Here is a 20,544-nt window from a genome sequence, read left to right on the forward strand (position 1 = left end):
ACAAGAACATCACAAGCCAAAACCCGGTTCGTCTGAGCCAGACTTAGGGGGAAACTATTCCTACCCAGGCCAAGGTAAAAAGAATACGAGCACATTAGGATATTGGTTAAGGTATGAATGACACAGTAACAACAAAAATCATGATCGATCATCCTCCGACCTTAGCTTAAAAGTTTGACCAAAAGCATAAAGTATAGTAAAACAAAGATATTTACGGTGACATGATGTTAGGGCAATAACATTAAAAGAGAAAATATCAACCTTACGCCTATCATCCAAAAGAAGGTTCCAGGCCCTAGAGAGCAAACATGGATTTTCCCTAGAAAAACACATGATTGAAGAAGGGCTGCCATATGATATAAAAAATTATGGCTATATTTGGATATGGTGAAACAAACGAAGCAGAATGAAGCGGAACAAAGTGGAATGGAGTGGAGCAGAGCGGAATGAAATAAAGATACCATTCCATTGTTTGAGTATTACATGATGGAAGAGAGCAATTTTATCATTTTCCCCAAATTGAACGATAAAAAAGTGATAGAAAGTGATGAAATGTAATGTAATGCATTTCATCAGGTTCTGCTCCATTCCATCCATTTTTAATTAACCTAAACAATAAAATTTAAGTTTATTCCATTCCATTCCATTCTATTCCATTCCATCAATCCAAACATACCCTATATTTCAACATCTGTCCACATAAGAGGGGAAAAGTCATTTGTCTAAAAACCCTAGAGGAAACTCGATATAAGGGACGATGGTGACCAAATTAAAGTACAAACACTATAAAACCTAAAAACATTATCCATTGCCTTATTCATTTAATAAGTTGGACATCAAAGTGTTCGCATGTACCACACCTCAATTTCTTTAAACCTAGAAGAAATATTCAAAGATGAAACACTATTGGACATTGTCATCTTACAATCTCCAACTTACCATTAAAATATTTTATAGATCAAGTATCAAGAAAAAATATTTACTTTAAAAATTTGTCCATTTTTTAATTAATTTTGCATATTTTTTTTTAATATTTAGTTATATCAGAAAAGAGAAAAATAATTTATAATTGAGATTAATTACTATACACTGTCAGTCTAAAAAGATTTACAGTGTCGATTCATCACCATCACCCATTTGCATTACTTTATAGGTTTTTAAAATAAAAGTCAAATTTATTTCAATATCCAACGTATATGATTAACTGACGGTGTAAAATCCTTTTACACTGTCCTAGTATTCCAATTAAATCCTTTATAATTTTCAATGATACTTTAAATAAAGATATTTTTGTAAAAAGACTATTAATACATGATAAATTTTGCAAATGTATTTTATATTAAGATGAAAAGAAAGAAAGATAATAGATGTAATTTTCTTTCATTCATCGTATTCATACAGCAAAGAACTAGAGAAAGAAATGGAGAATAGCTACCGAGAAACTAGTATTTTCTCATTCTCTTTTTCAACCATCTTCCTTATTATCTTCTTCTATCAAAATGCTGATGAACTTATTAGTTTCATGATTTTCTCAACAGGACATGTTGCTACAACCACTGTATCATTAAGATGAATAGCTTATGGAAAGGTGGAATTTTTTAGTGAAGTTATTTGAAACTTGTTGCAGTAAATTATCAATTTCACAGTTGCACTCACACTGTTTGAAAGTGGGTCTTGTTCATGATAGTTTCATTGTTACCAAGCTCAATGTACTTTATGCGAGATACACATCAATTCATCATGCACATAAGCTGTTTGAAGAAACGCCTCACAAAACTGTTTATCTATGGAATGCTTTGCTTAGAAGTTATTTTTATGAGGGAGAATGGGTAGAGACGTTGTCTTTATTCCGTCGAATGAATTATGTTAGTTCTATGTCAATTGAAGAAAGTCAAAGACCTGACAATTACTCGGTGTCTATTGCATTGAAATCGTGTGCGGGTTTGCAGAAGCTTTTATTGGGTAAGATGATTCATGGGTTTCTCAAGAAGGTGAGGATAGATGATGATATGTTTGTTGGGTCTGCTTTGATTGATTTGTATTTTAAATGTGGTCAAATGAATGATGCTGTGAAAGTTTTTATGGAGTATCCGAAACCTGATGTTGTTTTATGGACGTCGATTGTTAGTGGTTATGAGCAGAGTGGTAGTCCGGAGCTTGCGCTAGATTTTTTCTCACGAATGGTTGTTTTGGAGAAAGTGAGTCCTGATCCAGTGACGCTTGTTAGTGTTGCTTCTGCTTGTGCTCGGTTATCTGATTTTAAGCTTGGGAGAAGTGTTCATGGCTTTGTTAAAAGAAAGGGTTTAGACACTAAGTTGTGTTTGGCCAATTCGCTGCTTAATTTGTATGGGAAAACTGGTTCTGTCAAGAGTGCAGCGAATTTGTTTAAGGAAATGCCTGATAAGGATGTTATATCTTGGAGCTCAATGGTTGCCTGTTATGCTGATAATGGAGAAGAAACTAATGCATTAGATCTTTTTAATGAAATGTTAGATAAGAGAATTAAACCCAACTGGGTTACTATGGTTAGTGCATTGCGAGCTTGTGCTTACACTTCCAATTTGGAAGAAGGTATGAAGATTCATGAATTGGCAGTGAAATATGGTTTTGAAATGGAAATGACTGTCTCTACAACTTTGATCGACATGTACATGAAGTGCTTTTCACCTGAAAAAGCAGTTTATCTTTTCAATAGAATGCCCAAGAAGGATGTAATTGCTTGGGCTGTATTATTTAGTGGCTATGCTGACATCGGAATGGTGCACGACTCAATGGAGGTTTTTCGCAACATGTTATCTAGTGGAACTCGACCCGATGCTATTGCTCTAGTTAAGATTCTTACTGCTGTTTCAGATCTGGGGATTCTTCAACAAGCTGTCTGTTTTCATACTTTTGTAATTAAAAACGGGTTCGAAAATAACCAATTCATTGGAGCATCACTTATTGAGTTGTACGCAAAATGTAGTAGCATAGAAGATGCTAACAAGGTTTTCAAAGGAATGGCATATAAAGATGTTGTTACTTGGAGCTCAATAATTGCAGCTTATGGATTTCATGGTCAAGGAGAAGAGGCTTTGAAATTATTTTATCAGATGGCTAATCATTCCGATACTAAGCCTAATAATGTAACTTTTATCTCAATTCTATCTGCTTGTAGTCATTCAGGTTTGATTAAAGAAGGGATAAAAATGTTTGATATCATGATTAGCAAGTATCAATTGGTACCAAACTCAGAGCATTACGCGATAATGGTTGACCTTCTTGGTCGAATGGGAGAGTTGAATACGGCTTTGGACATAATTAACAACATGCCAATGCAAGCTGGGCCTGATATATGGGGAGCCTTACTCGGCGCCTGTCGCATACATCAGAATATAAAGATGGGGGAAGTTGCAGCTAAGAATCTTTTCGCGTTAGACCCTAAACATGCAGGGTATTATATTCTCCTATCAAATATTTATTGTGTCGACGAAAATTGGCATAATGCTACAAAACTTAGGAGTCTGGTAAAAGAGAATAGGTTGAAGAAGATTATTGGTCGAAGCATGGTGGAGTTAAAGAACGAGGTTCGAAGTTTTGTAGCAAGTGATAGATTTCATGATGAATATGACCAGATTTATGAAATTCTGAGAAAACTACATGCTAAAATGAGAGAAGAAGAAGGTAACGATCCTCAATTACATATAGAGGAAATGCTATGAGTTCTTGGAATGTGAAAGTTGTTCCATTTGAATGGTATAAGGATTGAGGAGAAAAGATTTTGGAGTATGCTATTTTCTGTTACTTTTTGTTTTGGTTCTCAAAATTATTATTTTTGTTGTAGTTTAGTTGTAAATAAATGAAGAGGCTTTCGTTAATACACATCATTGTATTGTGAGGTTACAAAATTATTTACGATGAATGACTTATTTTGTCTCAGAATAATTGATTTCATTGACTTATTTCACAGAATAATACTCTGCTGAAATAGTTTTATAACATACCTCCTCCGGATTAAGCAAATATAAACTAAATATATTTAACATAGTAAATTTCAACTAAAACAATTAATCAATGGTCTACGTTGCCCTCGGAAAGTAATAAATTGGATTATTATCCCATTTTAAGATCGTTAAAAGAATTTTGATGTATCTTAATGGAACCTCTTGTGGGGTGCAAATCAGATAGGAAAAATAATAGTGTTTTATTTGGAAGTTGTTTGGTTTCTTCACACGACAAGAAGCAACACATAATATCTCTTTCTATCTTTGAGGCTGAATATGTAGTCACGGGTAACTATTGTGGACAATTATTATGGCTAAAGCAACCGTTACTAAAATTCTGTTCTTGAGGGGGGCAGATGTCAGACACAATGTTAGGAACTTAGGATAACTGATCCAACATGATATACTAGTATGCCAACAATGTATAATATCTTAACTTATACAACATGGTGGAACCAAAAAGGAATAAAGAGAACACAAGAAATTGATAACCCAATTCAGTGAAACAACACCTACGTTTGGGGGGTAATTTTATCCAAGAAAGGAAATTCACTACTTCGAATTAGAATAATTAGTCTTGTAAGAAGCTTCAACCCCTATGAAGTTCTACGTCTCTCCGTAATCCTAATGACTTTCTATTTAGGTCTCCCCCTAAACATGAGAACTCACTCATTTTATTCAACCACAAACCCTTAGTGATCAACCTCAATAATGAGTCTATTGATTGTTGAATTTACAATTCAACTAAGATAAACTAACAACTATGCCAAATTACTGAAATGTAGAGTGGTGTACAACAAATATTCAACACTTATCCTTATTATAAAATTAACGTGGAATACAAGAAACACTTTGTTCTCAAGCTCATAGACTTAGTGTATTGGAACAAAGCTTTACACCAACAAACCAAAGTCTACGCCTTAAGACATGAAATGAGGCGCTAGAGTGGTGTGTCGGTGCAACTTCCTATTAGATGTATTTTATATGATGTCAAAACTAGGATACTTTAGCGTTTATGTATATTAGACGATAACCTCTGAGTCTTAATGTGCATCTTAGCATTAGGAAGCATAAAAGCATTTCGAAAATTATTTAGAAAAAGGTTATAAATGATACTACATGACAAAAATGTGTTTTTATGCAAGCCACAAGCTTACGTGTCGACACATACATTGTATGAGTCGACACATGTTGTTAAGTTTTTAAGTTTTTAAGTTTGTAGCTTCTGTTATGCATGTGTCGACACATAATTTTTTTTTCTTCTATGAGTCGACACATGCAAGGTATGAGTCAACACATGTTGATGAGTTTTAAAGTCTGCGTATGTTTGATGTTCCGATTGTGAAGGGGTTTCAGGTTGAAACATAGAAGAAAGTTTTATTCTATGAGTCGACACATGACCTATACAGGTCGGCACATGCTTCGAAAGTGTCGACACATGACTTACATAGAAGAATATTTGGGGGGTTTCAAATAAGAAAACCAAGTTGTGGTTTTCCTTCAAGATCAATTGGTAATTTGAAGGTTTTGGACAAGATTATGCAAGTTGGATTCAGCTGAGTGAAAGCTTCGAAGAACAGTGGGTTCGGTCGAAGGAGTAACGATAACCGTAGGATCATGTTGGTAAATCTTGGGTGACAGCAATTCATAATTTGGATTCGATCGAGTGAAAGCTTTGAAGAACGAGGTTTCTTGCAAAGGAGTAAAGTGAGATGGTGGATCAAATTGGTATTGTTGGGTGACTTGATCAAGCTCAGATCAAGGGAAGAAAATAAGATATGATCAACGTCAAACATATGGTTTGGAGGGTTAGATTGCTATTTCTTTTCTTGTAAACTACAATCGAAAAGGTTAATTTTCATTATCTCAATTCGAGTTCGAATTGAAGGTGTCGTCGTACCAAAATCGGAAGCACAATGGAATGATATTGATAGGAAATTGTGGTCACATGATTGGAAGGCACAAAATATTCTCATATCCGTACTTGGTGTTGATGAATATTATTGTGTTTCCCATTGTGAAACTACCAAAGCTTTGTGGGATACATTATAAGTTACCCATGAGGGAACTAATGAAGTCAAACAAGCTAGGATCAATACCTTAACTCAAGAGTTTGAACTATTTCGCATGAAGAATGGTGAAACCATTGCCGGCATGCAAAAAAGGTTCACACAACTTATAAATCATTTGAAAGCTCTAGGTAAGCCTATTTCCAATGATATTTATACTAATAAATTTTTGAGGTGTCTTAATAGGGAATGACAACCTAAGGTCACTACAGTCAAAGAAGCATATGATCTTAGAACACTTGATCTCACAACTTTATTTGGCAAGCTAGAAGAACATGAGCAAGAATTCACTTACTTGAAAAACATGAGAAAAAGCATAAGAAGAAGCCAAAGAAGGAGAAAGGAAAGGATAATGAGGTAGAAAAGAAGTATATTACTCTAAAGGATTCTAGTTCAAGGTCCTAAACCAATGAGTAAAGTGATGACGAGAATTCGGATGATGAAGAAATGGGGTTGTTCGTTAAAAGGTACTATAGGTACATAAGGAAAAATGGAGTCAAGAACTAAGACAAGAACCACTTTAGAAGACTGTCAAACTCCTCAAAGGAAGATGATAATAAGAAGGGTAAACATAGAGGTTCATGTTTCAAATGTGGAAAAGACGGTCATTATAAGTCGGATTGTCCATTGATCAAGAAAGACAAAGAAAAAGACCAACATAAGAGATCTAGAAAGTCTAGAAGAGCATACGTTCCTTGGAAGAGTGAAAGAGAATTCTCAAGTGATGAAAACTAAAGTTATAGTGATGAATCGAAAAAGATTTGCTTCATGGCGAACAAAAAGAAGTAGAAGAATGTACGTCATTATAAACTTGAATCTATTAATGAATTGTCTTATTCTCAATTACAAGAGGATTTTGAAAATAATCTTTTCACATTTAGAAGCTAAAGTTTTAGAAACTGGAAAGAATATGGAAGCTCTTAAGAAATCTATGATAGATATTCAAAAATATAAGAATGAGGATGAAGAACCTTCATGGTTTAGTTGTGAAACTTGTCACTTTTGGAAAAAAAGATTAATACTCTTAAACCTAAATTGGACAAGACATTACAATCAAATGTTATATTTGCCATTGACCCCTCAAAGTTTAAAAGGTCTTTGAAACCTCCACATAAAAAGTATATATATGTTCAAAAGGATTCAAATAGCAAAATAACATCTCATCACAAATTATCTTGTCACACCAAGGAGTAATGGTAACTGGAGGATCATCTTTGTAAATATTGGGTGACAACAATTCACAATTTGGATTCGATCGAGTGAAAGTTTTTAAAACTAAGGTTTCTTGCAAAGTATTAGCATGAGACGGTGGATCAAGGGAAGAAAAGAAGATAGAATCCACATTAAACATAAGGTTTGAAGGGTTGGAATGTTATTTCTTTTCTTGTAAACTACAATTGCAAAGGTTAATTTTCATTATCTCAATTCGAGTTTAAATTGAGGGCATACGTAGCCATAATGAGGCCGATTGGGGAACTGCCTAAACAAATCCTTGTGTACTCTCTCTCTCCCCCTCTCTTTCTCTCTTTTACTTTTCATTTAGTAATTGCTAAATTCGTAGATTGTGCGATCAATACATTTGGTTAAAATTTTTGATAACCTTTTGAAAAAGGTTTTGTTGAGTTGGTGTCGCACCTCGAAAAATGAGAACACGACTGAACAAAGTGAAATCACACGCTCGCAGGATGAATTTGATAGAGTCGCCACTGAACTTTATTTATTCCTAAAAAGAAAAGGGGAAATATTGATAAAACCCAAGAAAAAATTACAATGATATTGGTCGTCACAACCAAATCAGGGTTCGAGAGTCGATTATGCAAGGAAAAGGTATTAACACCCCTTACGTCTATTATACTCCATAGGAACCATTAGGTTAGTTGTGCATGTTGGTGTTAGCTTAGAAATATTATGCTTCTCGAGTTATTAGGAGGGAAAGATGAAAAGAAACAAAAGAAAAGAGAAAATGTTTTTGGATTTTTTTATTAATGTGTGAAGAAAGGAACTAAACCTAAATTTTTTATTAATGGGTCTGATAATATTTACAAATCCTGATCCTACGTATCTCCGGGTGCAATAGAGAACTCAAAGCTTACGGAGTTCTGGATAGAAAATGTTTGTTTACTGGTCGATTCTAGCGAAAGCTACTTTGTGTCAATTGACGAAAACATTGTTGGCTACCCAAAACAAGTGGAGAAGGGAACGTTTGCATTATGACTGAATGGATTTATAAATTAACATTCATGGGAAATTTCGCAGGCTTACTCACACATTCAAGTGGATGGAACATTGTTTTGCATCGTCTTGAAACAAAATACATTTCGTTTGAGAAAAAGGGTTTAAGGATATATCGTACGGCGGTGAGAAAAGAGTTTGATTGGCGAGAACTTGGATGGACGAGATATCCATCTCGAATCCTAGCCTCAGGAGATCGTGGTATCCATCATGTTCCATTTCCATCTTATTTTCAAAAGGTTTGATATCTTTAGATGTTTTGAGATTTGATTGAGAAAAGGTTTGATATCTTTAGATGTTTTGAGATTTGATAGAGAAAAGGTTTGAAGAAATCGTATTGACATTTTGAATGATGGAGAGAGGTAGGATATGCGAGATATCCATCTTGAATCTCAATCTCAGGAGCTCGTGGTAACCACCACGTTCCGTTTCCATCTTTATTGAAAAGTGTTTGATAAGCGTTAAGTGTTTTGATTTTTATTTTGAAAATGACTTGACGTTGGATCAAGCATTTGATCAGCGATTGCAAAATGACTTTGAATGAAATGGTTTGAAAGTGAAAAGTTGGAGATGAAAAGTTTAAGAAATTGGGAATGGTAGAAGTCGATGAATATAATGGTTTGAATTGTTTAGTCTTTGAGAAAATACTTGATGTTGTATTGAGTTTTTATTTTTATTCTTTTCAAAAATGAGTTGATTTTTTATTCTTGTGTTAGACACTAACTAAACAAAACAATCAAGAAATAAAGCGATAAAATTATTACACATCATGAGAGTGGGGTAAATTTTGTTAAATGGGGATATGAGATAATAAAATGATTAAATCAAAACCCAATTAACAAACGCAAGTAAATGAGTGTACGTGCAAGAGAAAATGGTCTCATTATAAGAAGGCCCAAGAGTAAGACATGTGAATGGGAGATAACAACATAATGCCATATGTATAACACACGCTCATCTTAATCGAATCGAAAGAAGTAGAATAAAAATCAAACATGCACGAATTAAGATCGTGATGCGGAGATGTGAATCAAAGTCACATAACACAAAGACGTGCAAGGAAAATGGGAGTTAAGTTCAAATTCGATTTAAACAAATAACGACGTTGGACCGTTGTATGTTATCATGAATCGAAAGAAATTATAATGTATGACGTATCATTGCAAAAATGGAATGGAATGGGAATGAACTCAAGATGCTCAAGAATGAAGTCATAAAGTAAGCTTGAATTCGTACAATGGCAAATCAAATTGTACCAAACTATGATTATGAAAACCTCAAAATCGACAAATAAAATGAGCAAGAAATCGAGAAATGCAAGTGAGACCCATCGTAATGTGCCCAAAGTCGGTTTCTGCGTACCAACAACAAATGAGACGTCGTATGCAAATGGTCATAACACAATGAAATACAATCAATATATCGATAAAAAATCGACGGTGTAACGGCATGAAAATATCGAATCCACGAATAAAAATATGATTTTTAGCAATGAGAGTAAGCCAAAGAAATATAACAACCCACGTGCAAAATATACTTTATTATTCATTAATATCGTAAAAATTACAATGATAGTGTCATACCCCAAAATTTGCCCGTTGATATTACAAAGCATTTTCCAAGACCCTCCGACTTGTTCTGCAAGGCACTGATATCAAATGGACAAAAGCCCAGCTCACGAATGGCCCAATCCAGAAAATGGCCCAAACTGGCCTGTTCGCTACGCGTTCGCTACCAGCTCGCCTAGCGAAGCAAACGTTCGCTACCAGCTCGCCTAGCGAGGCTGACAGACAACAAAAAATTTCGGGCTTCGTTCTGAGCCCATTAGGTCATGAAAAAGGGCATTATAAATACCAGCACTTCAGTAATGAAAAAGGGGACGAAAAACGGAGGAAGAGGGAGGAAAACCCTGGCACAGAAACCCTGGAGGCTACTTTAGAAAGTTCCGAGTGCAGAAACCCTGAAGGCCGCTTCTCCGCTCCGAAGCTACCGCCGCCCAACTCAATCCGGCTCGCCAATTCAAGGTTGCAATTCGATTGCAAACAGGTTTGCATTACTATTATCGTGTTATTTTCTTAATTTGCATGTGATACCGCTTTATGTTCTTAACTTGCATGTGATAATATAATTGAATTCATAAACATATTTGAGGTTTTGCATGTGAATTTAAGTGTGCCTGAATATTGTGAATGCTGAACCATGTAATTATGTGTTGGATGCCATAAGCCACGCCGCAGGTCGAAGTCATACTATTCTGAAATTCAAAACCCGCAGCCGCTCGCTAGCACATCGCTAAGCGAGCATGTAGCGAGTATTCGCTAGGCCTTCGCTAGGCGAGGCAGGCGCGAACCTGACAGTAGCCAGCTTTTCTGTTATGACTTTTCATTCATGTTTTATCATAGCCAGACATTGTTTATCTGATCCTATTACTGTTGTGATTTCTTTTGCGGTGTAATCCTCGATTGCACCCTGATTTGGTATGCTAACCCGTTTGTTGAATTTTGCAAAGGTTCATATGTCCCAGAAAAAAAGACCGCCGTTAGGTCTTCCACTTTATTTGTGGGATACCCTTGTGGAGGCTCACCCTAAATTGCCTAATTAATTTTAATGTGTTAATTTTAATAATTAATTTTAATGTGTTAATTTTAATAATTAATTTTAATGTATTAATTTTAATGTATTATTTTTAATGTATTGATTTTAATGTGGAGATTCATCCTAATTACCTAATTAACTTTAAAATGTGGCCTTTAAATATGTGATCTTGGACCTCTCTTTTACCCCCGATTACGTAATACGGTCATGTCCCGCGAATGTGGGGATATACTTAGCAAAGACCCTTCGATTAAATCATCATAAAATAAATCATGGTCCCTCGGATGTTGCCTTCGAAAATACGATTTCGTCCCTCGATGACCCTTCGGTGTAGCCTACGGTTAAATGATGATCGTCCCTTCGAATGCTAAGGTATCCTTACAACTGTTGTCTTCAATGACCTATCGATGACCCTACGATGACCCTTAAACATCCAAAGGGTAAAATTACTTACTTCTCAATAGTAAGGACAGTTTTACCCTCATAAGGATAGGAAACGTTCATGACGACCTTAGGAAGGTATAACTCTCAATTGCTGGATCATGACCTAAAACATTTTCCACCCCTTCACACTTTGCAAATCCTAGAAAATCACCACTTGGTATACATTCATACTAGAATCATTACCAAGTTATATTTTTCTAAACCATTTTCAAAACTAAACGAGATAACCACTTTGTATACATTCATACGAGAATCATTACAAAGTTAAATTCTCTTTTTCAAAACATTTTCTAAACAATTCACCAACACTTTTCAGACAAAAAATATAAGTGATCCAGCAATTAAGAGCCCATGGATAACCATGGATACAAAGGGTGCTAACACCTTCCCTTTGTATAATGTACCTCCCGAACCCAAAATCTATTGAGGTCTTTCCTGTTCTTTTCCACCTTTCCTTATTGGATAAAAGAAAAGTCGGTGGCGACTCTTGCTATCCGCGACATTGCGATAAAAAGCAAAATACCCCAAGTCAGTTCACCGTATGACAGATAGTAATCGAAATAAAAAAAGGAAAAATAATCGTAAAATGAAACTAACAAAAAGAGAGTGAATGGCAAGAGCTACATGGGCTTAAAATAAATGCTGCAAACCCAAAGAAAAAATACAACTTATTTGATTAAAAGGAAATGTCAAAAACAACAAAAAATAGAAGCAAAAGTAGAAAAAACACAAAAGCTTCAAAGCAAACACATCCTAAATTAAGAAATCATCTTTGAACATACAAACCAAGCATTTTCAGTACACGACAATTATATTTTACTCAAACATAAATCATATTTGAACAAGAATTTCAAAGCAAACACATCCCAGATTAAGAAATGACTAGATACTATCATAAAAAACATAAAACCCAATAACACCAAAACAATGAATCTTATAGTTTTCCATGTTGATATCTTGGTCAGAAACTAATAATACTCATATAAGTTTAAAATCAGACAAACAATGAAAACCATATAAAGAGGAAGAACGAAAATCACAACGAAAAATGGGAATGCAAATAAGGAAGAAGATGGCTACCAATAACAAACCCGATAGTTCATGCGACATAGTTGTGGTGGTTCAGCCGGAGCTTGCGAAACACAGTTGTGAATGCCAGAGAATCCCCTTGATGTTGCTGCTCCAATGCTTCATCACTCGAAATCGATCGTTGTGACACACAATATGCTTGTGAGTTTTTCGACGACAGAGGGAAGGAAAGGTTGAAGGTTTTCTGATGAGGTTGTTGGTGGGAGAGTGAGGTTATGGAGGTTGTTAAGGATGAAGGAAGGGAAGCGGTTATTGCATGAAAATGGAGAGAAAGCTTGAGGGTCGGTTATTCTCGGGCGTCCATTCATGGCAACCGAAAAGGCAAAAATAGACGTGGAGACATGTGAACTTATTTTGAAATTAAACAAGGAAAAGGTGGTGTTTAATGCATATGAATATACACCATATTTGGAGGATCTAGAGAAATGCTATCAATTGGAAGAAAAAGGTACTAAATTTCAGAAAGGAATGACAACAGGAGTTTTCACTGGCGTGAGGGTATCTCTTGCGCCTGGCGAGTTTTAACCATGGCACGTCAAGCTAATGATGGTAAAGAAGCGTTGGATGGGAGGAAATCCATCGGTTATAACCAATTTTTTTTGTTTTGTAAAATTTACATTATTTTTATTCAAGACCGTCCCCAAGAGAAATTATCTACTCGAGCATGACCCTTCCATGATGATATGCTTTCTTTAATGAATAAGTTTGTAGCTATTTTCTCTCCAGATTTGCAAGTTTAGCACTTTGGCATTGAATATATGATCTAAAAGAAGATTGATCACCACAATAGCAAATGATAAAAAAAGAATCAACGAACTTGTACTCAACCTACAAATACCTCATCTAGTATGGTTTGAGCAAAATAAATTGCATTGTTCACTTTTCTTTCTTTATGAGTGTATACATGCATTATTGTTTTATCTGGTTTGATCTATTTCCGATTAAGTTCATCTGGTTTGATTGAAACACATTGAGGCAGTTTTTTGTTTATAACTTTAAGCCTTTTTAAACCACCCTGTAGAAATAGGTATATCATTGCTAACCACTTCGAGCTTTAGCCTTTCCTTCGATGACGTAACCTAAGATTCTTAGCCATATGAGTTGAAATATCTTTTCTTTTCACCGTCTCTTTGGAGTTAGGTAGAAGTATGTTTCCTAAAGTGTATAAAGAAGATTAAGTTTGGGGTTGCTCTTGGAAGTGAGCAAAATTTTAAATTTGGGGTTGGGGTACTAGAGAATATTGGCAAAAAAATTCAAAATTTATGAGAAAAAATATGTGGAAAAAGACACTTATTCAAAAAAAATGAGAAAATAAAAAGAATGAAAGTATAAGAAGGACTAAATATCTCTAGTACCGTCAAATAGGAACAAAGAGGTATGATTATAAAAGGAGAACTAGGCACCTAACTCAAAAGGTTTAAACTTACTTTCCTAAAAATATCCTACCCAAACATAAGCCAAGTTACAACATGAAAAGACCTCTAATGTATGTGTTGTGATTTCTGGGATGGACTATATTAAAACATGATCAAGCTAAGAATAATTGATTTTGCATGTTGATTGAGAGATAACCATATCCATTGAGTGAGTCAAAGTGAGATGAGATACAGGTTGAATACTCGTCAATGTTGAGGACATTTTTTGAATTCTCCAGATAGAATTTGGAAGCTAGAATGATGGCCAGGTAAAAGAAATATTTAATTTGGTGATGTTCAATTTTTATTGTGCGACTTGCTTTCCGTTGAAATGTGCAGTTGTAGGCGAGTTACTTGAGGACAAGCAACAATTCAAGTTTAGGGTTGTGATGACAGTCCGTCATTGCATGAATTTAGTCGAAGAATCAGATCAAAACAAGTAAAAGATGAGATAAAATGAAGAAGAAAGACTGAATAATAAGGAAAAAATAGCTAAGTGTGACGATTTTGGTGAAAAAGGGAGCAAAAAGTGTCAACTTCGGGAAAAATCACACGCACCATCACGCGCACAATAAGGTACATAAAACTTCATCGTGCGCGTGATGGTCCCTCTTTCTGGGATTTTTATGACGCATTTGATCCATTATGATCTCCTTTTAAGGGGAATTTCTTCACTTTGATAAAGGTTACGAAAATTAGAGAGTTAAGCACGATTTGGAAAGCATTAAATGAGATTTTTAGGGCAATTGAAGCCATTGGAGGTCATTACTTCAAGGGAATTCATATGCTATTTTCATCTATCAATTATGGTATTGTAATTTAAATTATGAGTAACTAAGCTCCTCTAGGTTAGGTTGTGTTATGATGAAATTATTTCAATATTGTTGGGTGATATCTTTATTTGACTTTGTATGAACATTTTTTTTATCTATAATGTCATTCAATTGCTTATTATTCTTAATGCTTTTTATGTGATATACTATTTTAAATTGATTTTGGGTACATAGGAAATACTGACCATTAGCCTATATGTTGGACCTAAGGCAATTGTTGTACTTATGCTGGTTGAATATGAATAGGAGATCCCGAGTAATGACATAGGAATTAACGTTCTGTGCATCGCCTAACCCTACTTACGTTGGAGGACTAGGGATAGAAATCTCCAAGTAGTGGTTAATGAGTTATTTCGTGAGGAATCAGTTATAACGGTTTTGTTAATTCTCCATGGAGTTATAGTGATGAGATAATTCATACAAGGCATTAAACATCAATAATAGAGAAATAGAGGATTATAAAATACAACCTGGCCGCTTTTGTACACTATAAACATTTTGTCTTGTTAGAAGCAGTCCCTATGGATTCAATCTTTTTATTACTACGCCATTATCGATATACTTGCCGAGAAGTCATCACATATTCCCATTTTTCTACAACCAGTCTCACTAAATTGACGATTCTGGATTCATTAACCGTCAGTTCGAGCTTAACTTTAGAGGGCACATTCGTAAAATATTTATCTACCTTTTGACTCTTCAGGTTTTCAAAACAAGGTATGAGCTGAGAGATGTTTGCTTCGCACTGAAGCTTCAGGTTTGGATAATTTTTCTTCTTCTTGATTCTTATTTGTAAGCTAGTATGCTTTGTGATTTGTGGTTGTTAGCATTAGTTAGTGAATCACTTTAACGCTCTCTTGAACCCTTATTTAATTATAGTGGAGTTATTTATTTGGTCTAGACGACTCATGGTTTTTACTCTAATATTGAGCGGTTTTCCAAGTTAAAATATCAGTGTTTTCTTATGTTTTCATTTGTTTTATTTGTTGTTGATCCTCATAGGTTCCTACAAGTATATGGAATTTTTTATCTGTTGCGTATTAGTATGTTATTGTCTGTTAATTTCCCATATGAGTGGCATCAAAGCTCTTGTTTAAGGGCTATTTTACTTGTTTGAATAATGGAGTCAAATAAAAATATGAAGATGGTATTCTTGAATGGTTCTGATTACCATTTGGGGAAGGGAAAGATGAAAGACTTTCTATTTGTGAAGAAGTTGCATTTACCAGTGTTTAGTCCCACAAAGTCGGATTTTATGTTTGATGAAGAATTGGAGTTTGGACATTTACATATATGTTGTTTTATTCAGTAATATCTATAAGATAATATTTATAATCATATTGCTAATGAGACAAAGGCAAAAACTTTGTGGGAGAAGATAAAGTTCTTGTATGCCTCTAAATTAGAGAATAACAAATTGTTCTTATTGAATAACTTCATAAGTTTGAAGTATAAGGAAGGGGCTTATATTTTAGATCACTTAAGTTAATTTCAAGGGCTTCTCAGATATCAGGAATGGGTATTAAATTTGATGATGAAATTTTGAGACTCTTTCTATTGCTATCTTTAGCAGACTCTTGGGACACGTTTCAGGTTTCTATCACAAGTTTAGCTGCTAGAGGTGTTGTTTCTTTGGAAACAGCTAAGGGTGGTATTCTTAATAAGGGGAAGATAAAGAAAACGCAAGGTTCTTCATCTTAATATGATGTACTTGTCATTAAAAATAGGGGGAAAAGTCAGAAAAAGAAACCAAAGGGTGGTAGAGAGAATAACAAAAGTAAGACCAAGCCATGATACAAGAATATGGAGTGTCATTATTGTCACAAAATATGACACATATGTAAGTGTTGTTATCAGTGGAAAAGGGATAACAAAGGAAAGAAGGACGAGTCTAAACAAAAATATCATGAAGATCACAATGATGATCATGTTACTACTGCTACTAGTGGTGATCTCGTTATTCTCCATGATCATGAGTTAGTTAGTCTTGAATCAGACGAGAGCATGTGAATAGTTGACAGTGGTTCTACGTTGCATGTTACACCAAAGAAGGATTTCTTCATATCTTATACTTATGGTAACTTTGGAGTGTTGAAGATGGTTAATCACGGTGTATCTAAGATAATTGGTGTTGGTGATGTTTGCTTGCAAACTAACATGGGAATGCAATTGTTGCTTAGAGGTGTCAAACATGCTCCTGATGTTCGCTTTAGTTTGATCTCTGTGCATATGCTTGATGATTGTGATTATGACAATCACTTTGGTTCTGGAATGTGGAAAATTAACAAAGATAACTTGGTTGTGGCTAGAGGGGAGAAATTTTCTAAACTATATTGGACAAAATATTTTGTTTCTAGGGACATCGTGAATGCTATCGACATGGAAAATTCTTTGTGGTACTGAAGACTTAGTCATATTAGTGAAAAAAGGCCGAGTGTTTTGGCCAAAAAGGACGTGCTTCCGCGATTAAATAATGTAGATTTCAAGAAGTATACTCATTCCATGGATGGTAAACAAACTAGAGTATCCTTCAAGAGACATCCTCCCTCAAGGAAGTCAAATTTACTTCAATTGGTACATTCTGATGTTTGTGGTCTATTAAAGGTGGTGCACTTTTTTTATTACCTTTATTGATAACTGTTCCATGAAACTATGGGTTTATGCCTTGAATCAACATGGTATTGCACATGAAAATACTCCTCATAAAACTCCTAAATTGAATGGTTTAACAAAGAGGATGAATCAAACACTAATTGAGATAATAGGTGTATGTTTTTAATCTCACTCCTACTGTTGCTTTAAATTGTGAAGTTCCAGACAAAATTCAGTTTGGAAAGAATGTTAAGTATGTTCATTTGAGAGTATTTGGTTGTAAGGTTTTTCTACATATTCCAAAGGTTGAAATATCTAAGTTGGATGCAAATTCAAAGCAATGTATCTTTATCGCCTATGGGCAAGATGAGTTTGGTTACATCTTGTATGATCCTCTAGGGAAAAAGCTTATTATAACCTGTGATGTGGTGTTCATGGAATACCAAACTATTGCAGACATTGATAATGTGGAGAAGACTACACCCAAGAAAGATATCAATTTGTCTAGTATTGATCTAGTCCAATTACCTATTCATAATTTGGATATTATTGATGATGATGATCAAAATGATGAGCCAAATGATTATGTTGATGATCAACAACTTGGAGATGGGGTGAACATTCCAACTAATTATGATGAATGGGAGAATGATATGACACAAGATGAGAATCTTGGTGAAGCTCCAAAATCATGTCAAGTTCAACTTATGAGGTCTAACAAATAGAGACAACCTTCTACAAGGTATAGTTATGATGAGTATGTGACCTTGACTAATGAGGTTGAACTTGAGTGTTTTCAAGAGGCCATGGAAATTGATGAAAATCAAAAGTGGTTGGACGTAATGCATGATGAGATGAAATTATTGCATGATAATCACACTTATGATTTAGCAAAATTTCCTAAAGGAAAAAGGGATTTAGAAAATAGGAGGATTTATAAAGTTAAACATGAGAGCAACTCTAGTTTCCAAGGTATAAATCCAGATTAGTGGTGAAGGGTTTCTATCAAAGAAATGATGTTGACTTAGAGGTTGGTTGCTACTATTGACTTAGAGGTTGATCAAATGGATGTGAAAATGGATTTCCTTCATGGTGATTTGGAGGAAGAGATCTACATGAAACAACCTGATGGATTTCAAGTTAAAGGAAAATAAGATCATATGTATATATTGAGAAAGAGTTTATACGGGTTAAAGCATAAGACCCGATGTCATAAGACCACTTCATATCATTGCGCCTTTGTTAGAATATTTTCTAACGATGACTTCATTATCCTGTTGTTATATGTTGATGATGTGCTTATTGTAGGAAAAAATATTTATAGTTTAAAGAAGTAGTTAGGAGACTCATTTTCCAGGAAAGACATGAGAGAATATAAACAGATTCCAGCATTAGAATCATGTGTGACAGAAAGGATAAGAAACTTTGGATGTAATTAGAACATTATATCAAAAGAGTATTGCAAAGATTCAAAGTAAAACGTTCTAAGGCGGTAAGCACTCCTCTTAGTACTCATTTCAAGTTGAGTTCTAATTAAAGTCCTTTAAGTGAAGATGAAATGTTTGATATGAAACATGTTCCTTATGCGTATGTTTTGGGTAGTTTGATGTATGCAATGATGTGTACAAGACCCGATATAGCACACATTGTTGGTACAACTAGTAGATTTTTGTCAAATCCAGGTAGATAGCATTGGAATGATGTAAAATGGATTTTAAGGTATCTTCATGGTACTACTTGTATTGGGCTTTGCTTTGGAGGAGATAAGCCTACTATAATAGGGTACTCTAACTCTGACATAGTTGGAGTCATTGATTCTAGAAAGTCAACTTCGAGCTACATGATTAAATTTGTAAGGGGAGCTATTCTTGGAATTCCATATTGCAAACGTGTGTAGCATTGTCTACTACAAAAGGGTGAGTTCATTTCCATTACCGAAGCGTTTAATGAGTTACCATGGTTGGAGAATTTTTTTGCATGTGCTTGGTTTTGTTCAAGACAAATATATGTTATTTGTTTATAGTCAAAGCGATATTCATCTTGGTAAGAATCCGACTTTTCATAAAAGGTTCAAACACATTGATGTGAGATATCGTTAGATACATGATATTTTGGTTGGTAAGTCGTTGGAGTTATCTAAAGTTCATACATATGATAATGGTTCTGACGTGATGACTAAACCACTATAAAGAGGGAAGTTTGAAGCTTGTTGTGATATCGTCGGTTTGGCGATTTCCTCCACATAGTTGTGAGGGGGATTTGTTGGGTTTGGGCTCCCTTCCTATGTGGGGAAATGCTCAAATATGATTAGCCCATTTGTCTTACTTATTTAAGTGGAGAGGTTCAATTTATGATTGTGAGAGATAGAGAGAAAATAAGGCTTCAAAAGAGAGAAAATAAGAGAGAAACATATTCCCATTTTTCTCTAACCAGTCTCACTAAACCAACGATTCCAGATTCGTTAAATGTCAGATCGAGCTCAAATTTGAAGGGCATGTTCGTAACACCTGTATCTACCTTTTGACCGTACAGATATTCAAAACGAGGTCTAAGTTGAGAGATATCTGCTTTGCAATGAAGTTTCAAATTTGGGTAATTTTTCAGCTTCTAGATTCTTATTTGTAAGCTAGTTTGGTTTGTGATTTGTGGTTGTTAGCATTAGTTTGTGAATGACTTTAAGACTCTCTTATACCCTTATTTAATTATAGTAGAGCTATTTCTTTGGTTTGGACGAATCGTGATTTTAATTCTCATATTGAGGGGTTTTCCACGTTAAAATATCAATGTTCTCTTGTGCCTCTATTTGTTTTGTTTGTTGTCATATATTTGTTGTTGATCCTCATAGGTTCCTATAAGTTTTGGGAAATTTTATATCCGTTGTGTATTGGTATATTATTATGTGTTAACTTCCCATCATTCGGTGTGGAGAGAGCAAGCTTACGTGGGTTGAGAAACTCTCTGTATCTTTGGGGTTGTTGAATTATAATTCTCTGTGTCAAAGGAGGTTGCTCGATAAAGGCAAGGAAGTTGTTGAAATAACTCTGTGTGTCGAATTAGATTAGCTGTCAAAAAGTTGACTTAAGCTTATTTTGCAATTTTAGTTGAATTAGGTTAGTTAGAGTGTTGCTTAGAGAGCAAGCAAAATCAACCTATAAATAGGGAGCACCCCTATTATTGATTGTAACACAAGAGAGAAGTGTAGTTGCACAATTGAATAGAAAATCTCAGTTTGAGAGTAAAGAGTAACTCTGCAGAAATAATTTCTTCTTATTTATCTCGTCAAACGCTAATT

The 20,544-nt window shown here is 34.8% G+C and overlaps 1 protein-coding gene across 1 annotated transcript; it reads left to right on the plus strand.

Moving 5' to 3' along the window:
- Nucleotides 1-1,355: 1,355 nt before the first annotated feature.
- Nucleotides 1,356-3,877, plus strand: LOC127106793 (putative pentatricopeptide repeat-containing protein At3g01580). Its single transcript, XM_051044093.1, has 2 exons — nucleotides 1,356-1,445; nucleotides 1,539-3,877. Exon 2 carries the CDS (start codon nucleotides 1,581-1,583, stop codon nucleotides 3,699-3,701), a length of 2,121 nt encoding a protein of 706 aa, XP_050900050.1. The 5' UTR covers nucleotides 1,356-1,445; nucleotides 1,539-1,580; the 3' UTR covers nucleotides 3,702-3,877.
- The last annotated feature ends 16,667 nt before the right edge of the window (nucleotides 3,878-20,544 follow it).

The sequence above is a fragment of the Lathyrus oleraceus genome, chromosome 7, assembly GCF_024323335.1.
Source record: "Lathyrus oleraceus cultivar Zhongwan6 chromosome 7, CAAS_Psat_ZW6_1.0, whole genome shotgun sequence".
Classification (NCBI taxonomy): domain Eukaryota; kingdom Viridiplantae; phylum Streptophyta; class Magnoliopsida; order Fabales; family Fabaceae; genus Lathyrus; species Lathyrus oleraceus.

Coding starts and splice junctions, on each gene's coding strand:
- LOC127106793 (XM_051044093.1), top strand. CDS start 1,581: ATGGAAAGGTGGAATTTTTTAGTGAAGTTATTTGAAACTTGTTGCAGT.